General features: G+C 36.8%; 2 protein-coding genes across 2 annotated transcripts; one reads left to right on the top strand and one right to left on the bottom strand.

Annotated features, from left to right (window-relative positions):
• Positions 1-1,682: 1,682 nt before the first annotated feature.
• Positions 1,683-13,312, bottom strand: LOC139117021 (coiled-coil domain-containing protein 12-like). The gene is made up of 6 exons (XM_070679824.1): positions 13,074-13,312; positions 7,996-8,060; positions 7,289-7,368; positions 3,186-3,282; positions 2,785-2,861; positions 1,683-2,390 (listed from the first exon to the last, which is right to left on the bottom strand). The coding sequence occupies exons 1-6, from the start codon at positions 13,170-13,172 to the stop codon at positions 2,296-2,298; spliced, it is 513 nt and encodes a 170-aa protein (XP_070535925.1). The 5' UTR covers positions 13,173-13,312; the 3' UTR covers positions 1,683-2,295.
• A 428-nt stretch (positions 13,313-13,740) lies between these two features.
• On the top strand, positions 13,741-20,453 carry LOC139117020 (cyclin-dependent kinase 2-like). The gene is made up of 7 exons (XM_070679823.1): positions 13,741-14,006; positions 16,668-16,745; positions 17,318-17,438; positions 18,013-18,183; positions 19,043-19,144; positions 19,602-19,805; positions 20,321-20,453. Exons 1-7 carry the CDS (start codon positions 13,891-13,893, stop codon positions 20,426-20,428), a joined length of 900 nt encoding a protein of 299 aa, XP_070535924.1. The 5' UTR covers positions 13,741-13,890; the 3' UTR covers positions 20,429-20,453.
• Positions 20,454-20,683: the final 230 nt, after the last annotated feature.

A 20,683-nucleotide genomic window follows, 5' to 3' on the forward strand; every position in this document is an offset into this window, starting at 1 on the left:
TCACAGCCCCTAGTTTGTAGCACAAGTTCTTTTCTGTTACATACACTAATGTACCTGGAAGGGTCTGATCTAGTGCAGCCCTAAAGCCAAACATGCAGAGAAATCAGGAAAGGAGAGTCTTTTTTAAGATTTTTTCTGTACAGAGATGAAGTTTAAGGTAGAACACGCCTCTGGGACAGCTATTTGGACTCTAATTTCTACAATTCTTTTCTGATCTACCACTTGTTGCAGAAAGAAAAACTTTCACCATCTTAGTTTTTTGAAAATCCAAAATTTAAGGTAAAGGGCGACGAATTCGGACGCGCACACGCTTAAGAACGTTTCTGCGCAGATTTAACTCCAGCCTGCCGCAAATGGGTTATTTTGTAGCGCATGTATTTAACATCACCTTTCATTGTTGAAATTGCGCTTTTACCTAATTTTTTGACCCAGTCTCTTAGAAATACATGTGACCTTTAACCTTGTCATATTTTGACCCCCTAGGAAGCTGGTTTTTATTCAATATGAGCGCAAAATCAACATTTCTCTCCCATTAACATGGCGCATATTACCCATTCACCTGGAGATATTGTAAAAAGTAGCGTGGTGACACCCTTTATTAAAAGTGTAAACTAAATGGTATTATGTCAGGAGTTTATTCGCCAAGTTTGGTCAAAATGACACCATTCAAAGCGACAGGAAGAAAGTTCGAAAATTATGTAGTGATATAATTTCGATATCGTCATTTTGTAATCGATACTTATGTTAAAATTTCTTCACAAACATCATGAAAACTATACATTCGATAGATATGGATCTTAAGTCTTGGTATTTATTAAAATTAACTCATTTGCTAAGCGTTTTATAATTGCTTTCTTTAGTTTAAATGAATTATATCATTTCTATTTATTTCTAAAGACGCCATTTTAACGTCCGTTTCCATGGAAACGAGCGTTGTGACCCCCATTTTTTATTTCATTTTTGCACTTGCACAACTTCCAAGAATATTTGTGCAAAGTTTCAAGAAAATGACACCACAACTTAATTTTGACGTAATTCGTAGTACTTCAAAAAAAATTTAATCTTCCCCCTATAGATTTACTACAGGAATGGCAGCCATTTTCAATTAAAAATGTCGAAAAATGTTGGGCAATTTGTTCAAAACTTTGCACAGTGACCCCTGATTTTTATCGTTGATTTGGTAAGAGAATGGTTGAAAGTTTCATTTAGGAAAGTTTGAGCAAATGTTTAAAGTCTTTCACTTTCGTGGGCGCATACTATTCTGCAGCATGATATAACTATGTACGTTTTATCTTCTTTCAAATTCACCTCAGTTGCCTCTTCAATATTATAAATAACTTGAAGCATCTTTTCTATACAGTTGCATCATCCAAGTTATAATGTGTTACTAATAATTACTCGGTCTGAGTAAAAGATCTTCAAAAGCCTCTCCTTCCCTCAAGTTCCACAAATTTTGGGTTGTATATATTTGAGATGAATGGTGTCTGTAGTACAGTTGGCACGTATCATAGACCCTCGAGAAAAACTTGAGGGTCTATGCACGTATTAACCTTTTCAAATCTGAACTGTGTGTGTTACAGCAATACTTGCACGTCGGGGAATTATTTCGACCTCCTACTTGTAATGAAATCATCTGACAGCCAACACAAACTAAAGGACACACTTTCAGAGTACTAAAGAGGCATTTTAAAAATATAGAACAGTTTCTTTTTATTCTCTGAAAGTAAAACTATGTGATAGGACATTCAAGTACAGTTTACATGTTGTAATTGTTGTTGACAGTGGAATCTCTCTACTCAATGTCCAAATAGTTCAGAGTCAGTGGTTTTAACTTTGACAAAAGTGACTTTTAAAAAAGTTTAATTGGTCGAACCAATATTTTGGCCGAGTTTGCCCCTGCTGTTATTTCTTATGTGCTAATCTAATGCAGGGAGGACAAAGCATGTTCAAGCTGAGAATGACTTTTTTAATATGACTGAATGGATAGTAGTTTTTGCAATCCAATGATGGACAGGTGAGGGGCAGTATTACCTGCCTCTTTGGGAATGTTTTTATCATCATCACTGGAATTGTCTCTTCACAGCTGGGCTCACCAAAATTCAAGATTTTATCAACCGATATTCAGTCTGTATAATCCACCAACTTCCTCATATTGGCCCTGCAGTATTGAGTTATACCACAAAACATTATCCAGCTCAGCTGATCAGATTACAGGAAAATTGGCAGAGTTATCGGAATCCTTCAAAAAGTCAAAGTCAATATTAATTAATGACCTAGAGCAATGACCTGGATTTTTCAGTCTTCATCAGAGTCCACATTCTGTTGATTTGCCGTGGCATTGACATTGACAACTGTTGATAAGTCTTCCTTGCTGGTTGCTAACCTCTCCCCTGTCAATCAAAAATTAACGGTGAAAATGGTGAGTTTCGTTGACTGAAATCAATCCTGTCACTGGTAAATCATACAATATCGTTTTTGATTAAAGCCATGTCATTAGATCAGAATTGCCACATCTAAAATGGTTCAAATTACAAAATTTCAATCATTAATGATAGCCGACAGCCATATCCTGATAATTTAGGCACAACTCAGAACATTAATGTTTATCTTTCCTGAAGTTCAAGGACACTGTTGATCATGTGCATCATGGACAAAATGTATGTTTTTGACCACTGATATCACATATCCCACAGGCGGTTGATTTTCACGCATGGTGTATATTTTATACTTACTCTGTACATTTTACTCTTATTTATCAACACTGTAGCTGTATTTTATACTTACTTATCAACTCTGCTATCGCCCTTTGCGTTCTTCTTTCTAACTTTTCCAGTTTTTTTGAAACATCTCTTTTCAAGTCCCTGTAATATGAATAGCAGAAGGCAGGGGTAGAGAAAGCAAGCGATACAGTAATCAGCTTGATCTCGGCAAAGATGATCAGCCTACCAATACATGTAGATCTCTACATTCACTGAAGTCATTTATTCTCTCTACAACTGCTTTTGAAAAGTTTACCTTGGAAAACAATGTCAAATTTGTAACATTTCTTTGTGAACATTTTCCAAAAATGCAACTATGAGGTTCCCATGCTGTTGTTGCCAAGTTCCCTCACAGTTAAGGTTGGTTATTTCATATTTTGTCCTGTCCCTGTCTCAGACTTCATGATAGCAGGGGCTGTAACTCACCAGTCAGGTTTCCGAGGTGCCAAGTTGATGAGATCTACTTCCTCAACAACTGGTTCTGGTTTTGCTGCTTGTAACTGCTCTTCAATATGATCTTCGACTAGTTAACAGAACAAAGCAACAAATTATCATCAAACTGCCTGTAGAAAAGGGAAACTACCTATGTACAAACTTCACTGTACCACCGCTCCAATGAGTGTTAAAAATTACTGAACTACATACAGACCCTTTGGTGAGCAACAAAAAACCAAAGACAATGAAGAGGTGGAGAATTATACTAAAATGTGCCCCTGCTTTCTGCAAGACAGGTTTGATTTATGCTAATTATGCACTTCTTCCCAAGTCAAAATTTGACACAATCAGCATTGCATTGCATTTTAAAGGCCAGGGACTTGATCCCAGGATCAAGTTTGTTCTAGCCTGCAAGAGGATTATGGAGGTGTCATGGCCTTTGTTTTCAATTGAAATTGTAATCTAGTGAGTAAATTTTCTTGCAAGACAATCTGACGCCAACACAGGCCTTTAAGTGTTTTTTAGGATACAGTTTCAAGTTTAGTTTACTAATTCCAGTATGGTTTTACATTCTGGAATGCATAAATTTATAAGGACACAAAAGACATTAGCATGGAGACAAAGGTTATATACCCAAACGATAACATTATGATTCCAATCTCCCTTGCTAACAACCTATATACACATCACTACATTTAAAGTATTTGGTCAAATCAAGTTGCAGTCTATGCTGAAGACCATAAACACAATGTGTTTGTTGAGGCCTTTGTTTTTGCTGTCTTGATCTCATGGAGATGCCTCCTTGATATGCGACATATGATATATTTCTGATGGTACAGCCTCTCACAAAAAAAAGATTCCAGAACTGTTCCAGTAAATACGCATGGTCATACATTACCATGTGCTTGTCAAACATCAAAATTTGTTTTTTAGGCCAAAAAAAGAAAAAGAAATGTTTCTGGTCAGCGCGCGCGTCACTTTAACAACAGCGCGTCACCCTTTTTTTCTGTTTGTGGCCGGCGGCCGTGGCTGACACCAAACCAAAATGGCTGAAGAGAAAGAGAAAATTCTTTGGGGGGCATGATCAGTGACTGCATGCATGAACAGTATATATGTGACTATATTAAACATAGGGCCAAAGTCCCTGAAGCTACTATAGACATGGATACAAAATTAAGTATCAGTATTTTCGTCCTATTAACCAAGCACATTTTAATTTTCAAATTAACATTGTAAGTAAGTTCTGTTGAATAAGTTGAGACTGTACATACTCAGAGAAAGCACACTGAAGAGACAACTGTTTGAAACTTAAGAAGTTCAAGGTCATCAAAAGCATTATAAGGAATCATGTAACTTTCATTGCACTGTTTACACAGATTGCATAATTGCTATAAATAGCACATGAGGAATCTTACAGCCTAGCTTTACCATAAAAACCCTATCACTTTGACCACTCTTTTAATTGACCACTCTATTTTTTTCCTCAAAAAGTAATTTTATTTTATCCTTACCAAGTCAACCATACATGGAAATTAGAACTTTCTCTATCTCTATCTCTATTGACTATTTTAAGCAATTTCTTTTAGATATTAAACATACAGGACACAATATATGACAGTTCAGAATATGTCAAAGTTGGGATACAGGAAAGTTGCCTTTACATGTTTTAATCCTCCAAGATGGTAAGCATTTCACTATGAACTGTCAAAAAAAGTTGAACTTTCTGAAAATTCTACAATAAAATTATTTTGGCTTTGATGATTTCCTAATTAATTCAATTATTTAAAATCATATTAATTATTTTTTTCTGGGTGAATTGATAGGGTTTATACAGTACAAGATTACATACAATGTAAGTCAAATTTTGACCAAAAATGACAAAAAAATTCCTTAAAAATACAGATTTGCATATTTCATCACAACTTGAACAAATCTAAGTTGGGTTACCCCTAGGGACCTGTATACCAAATAACAAAGCTGTCTGACCAGTGCAGTGTTTCCTCTGGCTAATTTTTTCTGTTAGCCATACTGGCTAATTAGCATCAAAACTGATTAGCCACCATTTTGCAACCAAAATGTTTCAGTATGAGCGTGACCCACAGAGTTTTCCCCAGGGAAAAAATCATATAGTGGCTAATTTGCATAACAATACATGTAATTGTTATGGTAATGAGTTTTTAATGTTTTTAATGCTCTGGGGAGAACACAGTGGTATATTTCAAAGAAAACAACATACACATGTTCACACACATATTTTAACACAGTCATGTGAACAACAGTTTATTTCTCGTTCGTCAAGATACTGTATCAACACATTGTTGAACACTGTCCCCACACTGACAGATCAAGATACTTTCTTGGACAGATCTAGAGCCAGTGATTCACTTTCACAATCCATGATCTCTCTAAAAGTCCTTCTCTGAAAGGTATACTTGATGATTCATGTTCATTTAGTTTACAAAGTACACCAGAACAAAATATCTTCTGTCTTTCATATTTGACCAAACAGTGAAAGCTCTGTTTGAAAGTCAAATTGCTCTATATCAGGGCCTACAATTGCAATCCTCATTAATCTGTCGACATTTTTGCTTGGGGGCTTTACAGTTTACTGGCCAGTCTGTGCCCTGCAGTGCGTTCATGTTTGGTGAAGTTGTCTTTTTTAAAAACTTCATATGACCGACCAGATGTCAAAATATTGTTCTGCCCTGCTGATTGGCACACTTTACAGAAAAACATTTGTTTGTCTTTCTCAAAAATCAACCAAGGGAATTCGACAAACCATTCCTCCTGTAATTTACGTTTCTTCTCAACACTGCCCTTGGTCACGTTTTCTAGCGTTTCTTGCTGCTTTCACTTGTACAGGCAGTGGAGCTCGCCAGTGACTGAGAGTTTACCGGTAGCAATTCAGGGTCTCTGGCTATCGGGTTGCATTCAGCTGGCCCTATTGAACTTTGATCAGTGTCGGCTGCTTTTCTGTCCGTAAGAGGTCATTATGTAAGCGAGCCGTCAATGCACCATGCGTGCTATTCAAATCAATCATGGCGGGTCATTAAAAACGTTTTAGCTACGTTCAGCTTAAACCCCCTAGACTATTGTTTAAAAGTCAACAGAGCGTGCGCAATACCACCCATTTTTAAACCCCTTAGGCCAAGAGGGAAAACAGTGGCAATGACTCAACACTTCCGCATTAGGAATTTGGATTCGCCAGGCTGGCGAACTGGCCTTCAAAAAATTCGCCAAATGGACATTCCATTCGCCAATTGCGTAATTGGCGAACGGCAGCGGAAACACTGCCAGTGGTTATGAAGAAGAAGATTTTTTACCAAAAACACCTTTTTTGGCATTAATTTGCCTATTTTCAATAATATCAAAAAATTAAAAAAAATAGTTTCTCAAAATCATATTTTTCATCTACACAACAAATATCAAATCAGTAAGTACTGCGGTTCTCAAGATATTTGAGTGGACAGACGCCTCACAAACGGACATACATACATACATACATACATACATACATACATACATACATACAGACTGACGACGGACGCATACCCATCCCAATAGCTTCTATAGACTATAGTCTATAGTAGCTAACTATAGATTATAAAACTGACCCTCCTCCCTCCCTTGAGAGAAAAAAAATTAAAAAAAATAAAATGCGCGTCGCCGCACCATTTTTTAAAGAAGGACCTGACCAGAAACATTTCTTTTTTTTTTTTTGGCCTTATAAAAAGTTATCAGATCACGGAGAATACCTTATGATTCAGTGACATGATAACTTGAATTCAAGGACATTTTCATACTTTGTTTTGTCTCGCAAAGGTAGGGAAACAACTTCATGAATTACAGTAAACCTGTTCTCCTGTCACTAGTATGGTATATCACAGGGAAATTTGACAGTTTAGGAAAAACAGCAACATATGAAAATCTTACCATAAATAAAACGCTGATTCTCTGTACATACAATAACACTGATATGCCTTGACTGCATTTGACTGCCATGCTGTCATTCTCAGGGTTTACTGAGTTATATTTGTAAGTCAAAGAATGATCTACTGTAATTAATCCATAATTGCTGCAACCATACTATTTACCTTTTCCTGGCTGAACTCTCTCTGAGACATTCTCATGTAGTGAGTCATCTTGGGGCTTGTAATTTTTAAATACAGGATGACTGTATTGGATAAAGTGACAAAAAATGATTTTGTGTGAATGACAAATTCAAGTACATTGACCGATGACTGTTATCTGTGTAGGTAACTCGACCTTTCTAATCAGGGAATGAAGCTTCAGTGATTTACAATGCAAAATGCTAGGTAGATGAATATCCTACATTGATAATGATCATTAACATAAAATTTCAACACCAAAACACTGCTCATTGATATAATTTGTTAAAGTGTACACTAATTTACTTCTGATCTCAAACTTATTGCTCTGAGGATAAACTGATAAGTATTGTCAAAACTGTCAGTCACGCTCAATAGTGTTACAATGGCAATAACACATCTCATCTAAAACTGTGTACATCGGATTTTTTATTGTGAAGCAAATTTTGTTTCTCCATGTTAACTGCTGTTCTTTTATGATAATTCTTGTTTAGTTGCCGACTTTTCAGTCCTGACTTGCAATCTATGCATCACTATCATACATCATTCTGTTTCTCATTGCTCTCTTTTGTTCTTTTGTCACTGGTGAATGTAATTCAACACTTCCCAATAACCAGACATTTTCACATACATTTTAAGCAAAGCTGTGAATAGGGATGAAGAAAGGCTAAACACCAGAATTGAGATGTTACCTTTTTTCTTCTTCATTACCATCTTCAGCTGGTTTCTTCTCTGGTGGTTCAGATCCATCATTCACCTATAAACAGAAACAAACACTGCCTTTTATAAGTGGCTATATAAGTCAATATTACAGCGTTTTTCTTTCTTTTTTCAATGTTACAAATAAACTGGCTGAGCCTGAAGAGCACAACACACTTGTGTAGCTGTCTTTTGTGTAGCTTTTATTGGCATGTATAGTGCGCCCTCAATAGGGAGTGTGATGCGACCTTTAGTTCCGTGACCTCTAGCCATTCCTACTTCCTGCCCTCGCTATGCTTACTGTACTAACACAGCGACGTCAGTAAACACAGCGACGTCTGTACGCATGGCCGGCCATATGGAGAGGGAAGTAGGCATGGCTAGAGGTCACGGAACGAAAGGTCGCATTTACATATGATCATATTCCCCGTTGAGGGCGCACTTTACATGCCAATACAAGCTACACACAAGACAGCTACACAAGTGCTGTGCTCTTCAGGCTCAGCTAGTTTATTTGTAACATTGAAAAAGAAAGAAAAACGTTGTAATATTGACTTAAATAGCCACTTATGAGCCCCTGTGAACAAACACTGCCTTTTATCTGTGTTGGCTTTACAGAAGGGTTAATGACATAAGAGATTGTTTCTGCTGCCCTCAGGGCTGCTGTAAATGAGTAGGAGCATCTCAATAATTTTTACCCATGTGCAGGCATCTGATGTTGTTCAACTGTTTGAAAACTTTAAAAGTCAGTCAATTATATTTCTTTAAATGGAGTTTGAATGACACAAAAATGTCAGTCCCGAGGTTCGGCCTCAAACTTCGATCCAGGGCCTTCAATCGAATATCCAACATGAAGCAACGCTGCACCCATGCGTGTCTGTGGTCCCGATAACATTTGATGGACATCTTTCGTTGTCAATGAAATGAGTCCTGAGAATGGTCGGCCGATATCGTTTTTTTATATAACTTTGATAAAGAATCTATCAAACTTGCTTTCTGATTTAGTTCACACACTGTGCTTATCGTAAAGCATTGCATTGTACCATGGCCGTGTTTGTCCCCACTGGAGGTGATGAAGGAAGCCAGCATAGACCACCCGGCCCATAGTCGTCAGAGGTATCGCAGCGCCACCATGTTGTCTGGCTAAAAAGGCCCTCTCCGATAATTTGCATCCATATCTGCCAAACCGCTTTCGGATGGTGGTAATTGCATGTTTTCTATTCAAAAATATTCCAAAATAATTGAGATACAACACTTTACTGACACTTTGATCTCAAAAGTAGAAATATGCGTCTATTTTTTATAACAGAACGCTTATGAGTTGTAGGCTATATCTAGCCCTGCGTACCGTGCTGTGTGTTTCGGGCATTACACGGCCCCACCACACCCCTGCAGACTCTCATAGGAAAGACTGGTGGACGCGGACCCGATCGGGATTGTGGTGGGGCCCTGTAACGCCCGAAACACACAGCACGGTACGCAGGGCTATAGGCTATCAAGTTCAATAAAATCCATTCGGTTTTAAACCGCAATAATATTGCCTCTACTTTCAGCTGACTTTATGTATATCAGGATATCTCAGGAAACTAAAATATACAGTCTTACTTTTTAAAGCATAAATCTCACAAATACGGTAAGTTTTATGTAAAATCAAAACCTGCAAAACGAGTGAAGTTTCGGGAAAAGGAGTTTGGAAAATGGGTGGGTCGGATCACCCACTGAGTACGAGTAGGCTATAGGCCTATGTAGATTTTGTTACCATCAGTTTTTATGACAGGACAAGTCGACAAATATAAAGTCATTAAGTCAGGTTTAAAGGGATATAGTCGTCGGAACTGCGCTCAAAGGTCGTATGGGACCCATACGAGCCATGGCAACAATGTATCCATTGCACAATGGTGATTGATGACAGTTAAAACATGTCTGTCATAATCTATCATCGTATAATTTAAATGTTGCAGCTATGATGATGAGGTGCATCCTGATATCGTGCACGAAATATATTGTTTGTAAACAAGAAACTCGCACAGGCGCAGTTCCGACGACTATATCCCTTTAATGAATTGATCCTTTTTCAACTGATTAAAGGTTGTATAAATTACAACTCACATAAAAACAACATGATGATGAAGCAAAGGTTGAATGAGGGAAAGTTCTGACACATATCCACGAAATCCAGGATACACCTTTGTACTAATATGGTGAGTTTTGTGTAGAATTTCAAGCAAATCATATAAAATGAATGAAAGTTTCATGATAGGTTTGGAAAATTAGTAGGTTGGATTACCTACTGAGTGTACATATATAGATTTTGTTACCATTAGTTTTAATGACAGGACATGCCAACAAAAATATAATGACAGAAAGTCATTGTCATAAAATTAGGTTTTAATGAATTGATTAGTTGTCAACTGATCAAGTATTAGGCCTATAAGCTTCAGCCTTACATGTATAAGTATAACTCACAAAAACGAAAAAAAAAGAAACGATGATGAAGAAAATATTGAATGAGGAAAAATTCTGACACATTTCCACGAAGCTATTCAGGCTACACCTTTGTACTGTCGTTTGTTGACAGTTATAATTTTCAACACTAGTTCTGTACAGTTATAATTTTCAACAATGTGTCATTTCAGGTAATAAATTCAACACTTGACTCTTCCCTTTATCGATGACTCGCATCATCCTCTGCATAATTCATTCTTCAACACAAGTCAATGACACTTTTCTTTAGCTGTGGCACCTCCACTCTCTAAAAACAATTTATGGCACCTTCAAGAACCAGAAAACGGTCACGGTGTAGCAAAGAGTGTTGTTTGTTATGATAAAATTTCAAATACTACATTCGTGAATGAATACAACTGAATGCAGGCAAAATGATTGATACCAGAAATAAACCAGTGTATCCAGCAATACCAAGTGTACAAATATAATGTGAAAGAAGTTTGGCATCTTCTTGAATTTTTAGGAGTTCCTAGAGAGAAATATTGAATAAACATCGATCATTTATTGCTTGGTATGCTTTTCAAAATACAGAATGAATGAATGGAAGTAAGGTGACACTTTAGTATGATTTAGTGTAGCGCGTAAGTATCATGTTGTGGTTTTGGGCCACAGTTTGAAATTGATGACCCAGGTGAAAATCGGCAAGACTCAGATCTATTTATAAATGACTCGACTTCAAACGTTGTCCTTCAGCTACAACATCATGTATTTACCTTGAGATTAAAGATTCTCCCCTATCTAAATCTAAACCTTCTAGTCACGAGTTACCTGAGCCCCTCCAATGACAAAGACACATTAGATAGGCCTATAGACACAAGATGCCGGGGAACAAGAATTTCATTTTTTGATTTTTTTCCCCTACCTCCCGTTTTATATTTTCATACAATTAAATAATTAAAGATCACTGTAGAAGGGATTGAGAGATCATTTTGAAATCCCCAACTCTTGCTGTATATCAAAAACAAAATAACTGTAAAAAAAGAACTTATCATGTCATTGTCTCCAATCAAATTCAGAAAAACATTTTACCGTATATGATATTTTGGGAATATGCAACTTTGTAGTAAACTTGCCGTATGTTTCAGGCGAGGCAACCACTTGCTATATGTCAATGTGGGTCAAAGATCAAGCGGACAAAATCAGGAAAACGTGAACTCTGATGTGAAATTTCAATAGAAGTGTCTTGGGGGTGTGGATGTGCTCTGGCATATCCACTACTCATCATTTTGGTAGCACATCAAGCTCAAACAAACCATAATCGGGGACAATTTCATTCAGCAGGGTTCAGCGAAGCATCTTGTTTCAATAACAGGAATCTTACCTTTTGATTGTTTCACTTCCGGGGTCTATGTTTTTTGAAATACAGTGTAACATGCATGCATGCAGGAAATATCAAAATAAATATATGTAAGCCACTGAACTACGCCGAGTCGAGGTACATGAAAGTAACAACACGAGTGGTGGAGACTCTGTATACCATGAGCAGCACCCTGACTGATAAGTTTTGAAACGGTCCTACTAAAAACTGCCCGGCACTGCCCAGCGACAAACAGGGCACTGCCCCGCACGAAATAAGCGCGTCAGCTATCACAAGAAGTCGATATCTACATACCACAGACCACTAACTCTTATTAAAATCCTAAAAAACCATAGTTCAAGCCTCGAAAACGTCGATTTATAGTTACGGCGTTCGTAACCCTACGCTGGGCCGTCCCTACGCAATCTTGTTTACAGAACCAACTATTTACTGAGAGAAGGGGTAGTAGCCTATCGAAATTTAAACGAAACTTCGCCTTGTACTTTGAAGTCTTGCTGGATGGGGTGTCCGAAAGCAAGTGCTTGCATATTGCATTTGACAGTTCCAGATTCCCGTGTTTTTTTTCCACTTTTGATGTTATCGATGTACAATAGGGCCGTTCACAGTTTACGTCACTGTTCTCTCATTAATATGCAAAAATAAATATTTGTCCGCATTTTTAGATTACGCTTTTGAAAATTACGCATGCAAAAACGACGTAAATACATCTCAGTGGGCGACTGCTAGTGTAACAGTTAATACTAAAAAACATATTCACGACTTAGAGTACAAGCTGCAAAAACAGCCACGCATGCAACATTGATAAAATTTGTCCGCATTTCAAGCTGCGTGTCCGATGTCGCGCGCGTACAGCTATATTTAGTAACAGACCTGTAACCGTGAACAGCGCTATTCATGTATTCTGAGGGCTAGCTGGCCCAGATTAAGGTTACAAACGCCGTAACTAAAGACCAGTAAATCGACGTTTTTGAGGCTTGAACTATCGTTTTTTAGGTTTTTTATAAGAGTTAGTGGTCTGTGGTATGTAGATATAAACTTCTTGTGATAACTGACGCGCTTATTTCGTGCCGGGCAGTGCCCTGTTTGTCGCCGGGCATTGCCGGGCATTGCCGGGCAGTTTTTAGTAAGACCCTTTTGAAACACTATGTCTGATGTAACTGCTAACATATAAATAGTGTTTCATGCGACGACGTTAATGGTTTAAAAACTGACCAAAAATCACGCTAAAGAGTTGTGAAAAGCAGTTACCTCACTTTCACCTTGATGTTTCCGTCTCAAAGCTTTTAACCGTTCTTTTCTCTTCAACGCCTCTTGTTGCAAAGCACCAACGCTAGCGTTATCCGCCATCTTTAGGTCAAGATGAAAAGGAATTGTGGGATACTATGTAGTTTGTTTGTTCAGTAAACTGTAGAAAACCTTCTGGATCCATGATCTGCGAATTTACAATACTGTCGATAATTTTAATAATGCTTGTTCACATGTATAGTAAAGAGGTCTACGTTCTTCCTCTTATTTTTCTTTTGTATGAAACGATAAGACCCATAGTGACATGACCTTATGATTGTGACCTGGAGGGATTTCCTCGACGGGACGAACAAGATCATGATTGGATAGGGGTGGTGACCCCTTCAATTGACTGATTTTATTCATATTCCATCTCTTGTGTAATATTCTTCGCTAATTCAATACACAAAATGGTACAGAAGAATAATCATTTCATCAATAAAGGGATATGTTGAGGGATCAAGTGGGAAAAGTCAATCAGCTTTGGGTTGCGACACCTTTCTTTCAAAATAAACTAATCCAAAAGAGTTTTCTCCAATCAGATTACAGATTCTTACACGGGGCGCCAAAACTAAACCAATCAGATCGCGAAAAACTATGGCACGTGAGTGGGAATGCCGCGAAAAGTTTCAGACTACTTTTTTTGACCAATAAAAATTTATGTATGGCACCATGTCTGTTCCGTATGTGACCTAACCCCGCATAAACTTCGGTGCTTTCTTGGGACGGTCAAATTTTTGCCAATAATATTATTTTCATAGTAATCAGTCAGTAGCCCGAAATGGAAAACTTCCAGAAAATAGAGAAGATCGGCGAAGGCACTTACGGTGTAGTTTACAAAGCAAGGGACAAATTAACCGGGAAAATGGTGGCGTTGAAGAAAATCCGTTTGGACACGTAAGTAACGGCGCGGCAATATGCAGTGTCGCCCACGTCCTTGAACCATATGCAACTCTTCTAAACTATTTAAGAAATTCGAAGATTTTCCGTTTTAAGGCTACCACATGTATTTACTAACCATTTGCTCGGGTGAACGTCGGTACGTCTGAGTTATTCCGGTAGAAATTTTAGAACCAAAAATTGTAAACAAACATTTCTTCATTATAGCGCCACCTTGGCGGAACAAAGGATAGGAACCGCCATTCACAAAATCGGTCAAGAAATATATACATGAGTTCATGGTTTTGTAGCTTGCCCTTGATCCGTATGTTCCAATAATCTTGAGCTTAGTTCCGTTTGCTGTTACAAGTTGGCCAAACTGGCATTTTGTAAAATTTTAACCGTGAAAAGTGTTCACCCGCGCGAATGCGTCATTGCGTAATGACGTTTGTACCAGACCTCAAAACATGTACACGGTACAAGGGTTTTGTTGTAACAGGAACCTAGGTTACGCGGGAAAGTACCACGCCTCAAACCCATGGGGAAAAAACTAGCGTCCATGACAGGAAAACATGACCTTTCAAACTTTCAAGTTTCATCGTAAACGAATGAACTTTAAAAAAGAAATAAAGTATGTTAAGTCAAAAGTTATTATGATTAAACGTAGTTTACATGTAAACAATTTTCTCAATTATCATACACCACTACTGTAGATAGTGTTCCTATTTTAGATTGGTCTCCTTCAGAGGTTAGATTTTGATTCATTTGAAAATTTATTTTTATAATATTTTAAATATTTAGAAGAATGTTATTCTTTAACTTTTTAGATGCCATTTAACGCTGAGGCAAAAATTGTCGTTATTTAATGGGGATACTATAATTGAACTTGCACAAAGTTATATACATATCATTACTTAAAGTAAATAAATTATTGCAAAATAAAAGCTCAAATTCATATTTCCCATTTCTTCATTTGGACATGTGACAGATTCACTATAATGATAGAGTAATATTGTGATGACAGTTGTGGAAGGTAAGGGGTGCCGGATAATTAAAACATGCGCATGGTAAATGCAATTTCTGTTTTCAGGGCGGGAGGGGGTTTGGCTGTTTTGATTACTGTGCGCAAAAATCACACTACATGATTTTATATCACAATATCTCTCTACACGTTTTCATGTATCGCAAAATATTGCTATATTGTTTGGCGTGTACCAGGCCAGTGCGGCACCTGCACTAAACCAGCATTCTTTTGACATACATGTGGTTCAGTGCATACACCGTTTTAAATTCATTTCATTCTGATGCGGGTTGCTTCATTGCCGAGTTGGCAGAAACTGTGTCAAAAAATTGAAGAGTTGCAGGTGATTCATCGGTGCACCTCATTGTTACAATTGGTTGGATTTTTGCAATTCCAAACTTAAGTTTAGGTGAGGGGGAGGGGTTGAGGCCAAGCACAATTAGTTGCGTTAACCATGCGCATGCTTTTATTATCCACGGCCCCTACCTATAATGATGACAGTAACTGATTTTTAATGTGCAGTCAAGTTATAAGAAGGCTGTAGCCTGAGTTGCAATTTTGGGGTCAAAGAACAATCTCGAGTGTTTGGTTATTTTGCTAGTCTTATATGTATCAGCACAGAATCACAAACAAAGAACCATACCAAAACTTTTAGTTTGACATGATAGCAGAGGTAATCTCTGACATCGCTATATAAATCTAAAAGGACAAGGAAGTCTTTTTCATTCTTGAAGTAGCATGATTTGATATGTTTGCACAAAATCTTTTGTGCCACACATCTACAGGCTATAATGTACAGAGTTTGAAAAGCATGAACTTGGCAAGAGTTATTTGACTCTTATATTTGGCTAGTGCGATATTATTTCATAAAGGGATATTGTCGTCTCATCCTGATGTGCATCTTTCTTTTGTTACAAACAATGTATTTCTTCTGTAAAATGTTACATAAATACACTTAAAAACACTTTCCTCCATAAACTTTGGAAATTGCAGCATAGCAAGAACAAAACTAAACATTGCATAAAACATTTTTGTCAATGTCTTGACCTGACAAAGCCAAAGTAACCATAAAATTATTAAATGTCATGGTGTATCACAAGGAAAGCAATTTGTTCAACTTTCAATCCTGGTTCACATACGTCAGTTACATGTATCATAGTTATTGTGGTTCCGGAAACCCTTAACGGCAGTGCAGATTGGGAACCATTTGGAGTGTTAGTTAGTTAGTAGTACGTACAGGTAACATAAGAAATGAAGCCAAAGGCAACACCGGAACTCAAGAAGCCAAAAACATTCTGAATATGATCAGCAGTTTCAATTAGAGCATAAATTGACATAATTTAGATGCTTCTCTGATGTTGACTTTGTTTCCAATGTATAGTTGTATGCCAGAGTATAATTTTCTATGACTAATCTAATATTGAATGGACTGCTGTATTGGATATAAGAAGTTTGGCCGACAACAGCAAGTAAGATGTAACTCACTGTGCTTTTTCTAAGGTTGAGTAAAAGAAGTGAGCAATTTGAGGACTTTTCTAACATTTTTCATGGTCCTGGAATATGATGGCTGCCTTACACTCATTCATGAAAAGTTTGATGTACAAGTCAATAAGACATGTTCATGTCACTTATCATTTTAACACTTATCATTCTTGCAGAGAATCAGAAGGAGTTCCAAGTACAGCAATCAGGGAAATTTCCCTCCTCAAAGAATTAAATCAACCAAATATAGTAAGGTTAGTATTAATTACCAAGAAACCCATAAGTATGCCAATGGTGCTCAGAGGGTAATTATGTAAGGATCTTCATATGAAGTTTTAATTGAGATTTGTGTTCATCGTTTAGATATTTCTCTAAGACTTTTCAGATAGTATACACGTAAGAGCAAAACATAAGGACTCGAAATCTCTTTATGGTGAAAAATAACAAAAAATCCATATTGATAGCTTCCTTCTAAGTTATCAGGCAAATACAAATTCATCACAAAGATGCTTGTACTACATAATAAAAATAGTATAGGGAGCATCTCACTCAAAGAAAATGTCCTTACTACAAAATTATCGTACTTTGCTGTCAAGACAGCTAGGACATTTAAAAATGTACATGAAATCAAAGAAAGTTTAATCGTTATTGAAGCATTTATTGGTGAATTTGATGAAGCTTTGTTGATACCGATGGCTCTAAGATTTATATCCTTGTATAGGAACAATGTTCTTTTCAGTGGTGGATCCTGCAACTGTAAGCCCTCAAATCAGATAATCTTTAAAAGTTTCATATTAACACTATAATTTTTTATTCTCTAAACTAGATTACTAGATGTAGTACATAGTGAGAAGAAATTATACCTAGTTTTTGAATATTTAAATCAAGATTTGAAGAAATATATGGACAATTCACCACCATCAGGCCTGGCGCTTCCATTAGTAAAGGTAAGTTAAATCGTTCCATCAACAGCCAGTATCATGTATGTAGAATGTTTGCTCTACTTATCATGAGCTTCAGGGTACTTTAGTGCCGGTAGCTTCACTGTTTACAGAGCCTATTCTATTCATTAACAAAGACAATTTAATGTTGGTTGTATTATGTTTGATTGGGATGTTCAAGTCAATTTATTTTCAACTTTTCACAACTTCCTTTGTCACTTACCGTTTGACATGAGATCTGTACATTCCTTCTACAAGATGCATTGCAATACAGTGTGATGTAAGTTACGTATGAGGCAATTAAGTTCAGAGAATTCGTTTTGAAAACTTTTGCAAACATATGATATCTTATGTTAGTTACGAACTTGTCTTTGTGCCTTGAGCCTTTTCATTTACAAATTCATGCTCAGTTCATTTGCCTTTACACTATGTAAACATTTTCTCGGTTACTATCATTGACATTGCAATCCATCGTAACTCCCTAGCATATGGACGGAAAGGCAATAACCACACACTTGTGTGCACCTGGTAATGATGATGCAAGTTTTTAATACTTTCATTCGGTTTTTTTCCCCTTTAGAGTTACTTGTTTCAGTTACTTCAAGGCATAGCTTTCTGTCATTCACATCGGGTTTTACACAGAGATTTGAAGCCACAAAATTTACTCATAGATGCAGAAGGTGCAATCAAATTGGCTGACTTTGGTCTTGCAAGAGCATTTGGAGTTCCAGTGAGAACTTACACACATGAGGTAAGAACTCCTCTCAAAAGATGCAAATTTGTGAAAAATATAATAATTATCCCTTATTCTTCTAAGTTCATTTGTTATCATCAGGTCAAGTTGGTTTAAACTAGTGAAAGACAACATTTCCAATATGGTGCATTTCAACAAAAAATTGAATATGTTAAGGCCCCTGAAAATGGAGATACTGTAAACATGATTTTTACGGACTAAAGCTGCTAAAAGTATAACAGACTTTGCCAAGAAGGAGAAAATAAATATAGTTCTCTGCTCAATTCCGCTTTTTACTGACTTGGCAGATGGGAAAGTGATATACCTGAACTATAGATACAATGTGATTACAACTTCCGTTGTTTTTCAAAGCTGTATAACAATGAAGTGACACTGCTTCAAGTCTCCCAATAAATATTACTCCCAACACAATTATCACTTAATTCGCAATTGTTGTTTGCAGTACTATTGTATACTATAATTATTTATTCATTTAATATACATGCCAGTAGCTCCATGTGTGACATTGCATTTATTCATTGACCCATTGTATATGTACGTATGCAGTAATGAATAATGGGGAAGGGATGAGAGGAACTGCGTTTTTTTTGTTTTAATTGGCCTTTTCAAGTTTTCAAAAGTCAAAATGGCTTTATTATTTTTATGTGTATAAGTCTGACTGCTGCTATTTCCTCAGTTGCATAAAACTGTGTAAAATGTGGTAAAGTTGCAAAATCAAATGTTACAAAAATTAATTCCACCTTAAAAGAAGCAAAAATGACACCATCACCAAGGTTTGATACTAAAAACCATCCCTGCACACTTCCATGTACCTCAGTAGTTTGAATGAGCTATGTCCTTATTTGCTTGTTGTTAGGTTGTTACACTATGGTACAGAGCACCAGAGATACTTCTAGGAACAAGGTTCTATTCAACGGCAGTTGATGTGTGGAGTATTGGTTGCATCTTTTCTGAGATGGTAAGTCACTCTTCCAAGCCAAAATGTACCATAATTATGATACTGTAACAAGTATCTTTTCAAAACAGACCATATACATACAGTTATCAATCTTCCATACTCGTCCAAGTGTAACCCCTAGTTCTGCAACACAAAACTAGGGTTATACTAGAGGAGGGGCTTATACTCGAGCTTTTAAAACATACAAGTGCTGGAAGGCATTTCAAAAAGTTTTCACAATGAAATAGTGTGAAATGACATGATATATGTGTATTGTCACATAAGTGCAGTTTTATCACAAAAAGCTCAAGTTTCACATTGGCTTTTGGTGAAGAAGTAACAGCTTTTTAACTCAAATGAAATAACCTGTGCCACATTTTTACCATTTTACATTGCATATTTGGAAGCAACAAGTTGGGTGCAGAGTATGTGCCATATATTGCAACAATTGTTTTGAACTGGTCTTTTATATCTGCAGATAACACGAAGGGCATTATTCCCAGGAGATTCAGAAATTGATCAGCTTTTCCGGATATTCAGGACTCTTGGAACTCCTGATGAGAGTATGTGGCCAGGAGTTAGCAAGCTGCCTGACTATAAAAGCACATTTCCAAAATGGCCAACACAAGATATAGCAAAAGTTGTACCAACTTTAGACAAAGATGGCTTAGATTTATTAAAGGTAATAGACGTGGATGTATTTAGTGAACTGTTCAGAAAATTTTTAAGATGATCAGCATTTATGCTTTCTTGCAATTCTGTTTAATAACAATGTTTGAATCACAAATAGATTAGCTGTGTACTCTACTTCAATTTTTTGTAAAGTCTGACCACCTACACAAGTGTGATTTGCTTATCTTTCCACACCCCTAAACATGAAAGTCTTTGCATTGTAAGTGAACAAACTGTATAGTCAATTTGAATGTTTCATATCTGAACAGCAGTCTGCTGTCCTGCACAAAATTTTGTCTGCAGTTCCATTTTAGTGCAGATACAAAATATTACAAAAAGAAGCTACCTGAGAAAATTTTTGCTAAAAAACAACATACAAAATATACAACATTCCAAGACATGATCCTGTAATTACAAGATTTGTCAAGTCTTGTGAGAATTGATAGAGTCTAAAAAGTGCCAGAAAGCTTTGATGGTATTTTTTGCATTTTGAAATAACAAATCATACCTCTGATTCCTTTTCAGCAAATGCTTACATATGAACCTAACAAGCGGATATCAGCCAAGAAAGCAATGAGTCACAGATACTTCAGAGACGTGAGAGTGCAGGCACCACAGCACTTATCAAACTGATCTGGATAAACCTAGCATCGCACTTGATACCCATTTTGTGTCTTCAAGTTTGCAAAAAAAGACAATCCTTGGTAGCTGCTTGACACATCAATTTTATGAAGATTTTAATGAACTTGTTGACTTGGAATTTCATTGGCTTTCTTGCTGTGATGGTGATTGCATATATCATACTGAAACTCATGTTGATGTTATGATACACCAACTTTTAGTTAAAAACGCAATAGGATTCGACTTCTCTGTGCATGATAAAAGAAC

This window comes from Ptychodera flava, chromosome 18, assembly GCF_041260155.1.
Source record: "Ptychodera flava strain L36383 chromosome 18, AS_Pfla_20210202, whole genome shotgun sequence".
Classification (NCBI taxonomy): Eukaryota; Metazoa; Hemichordata; class Enteropneusta; family Ptychoderidae; genus Ptychodera; species Ptychodera flava.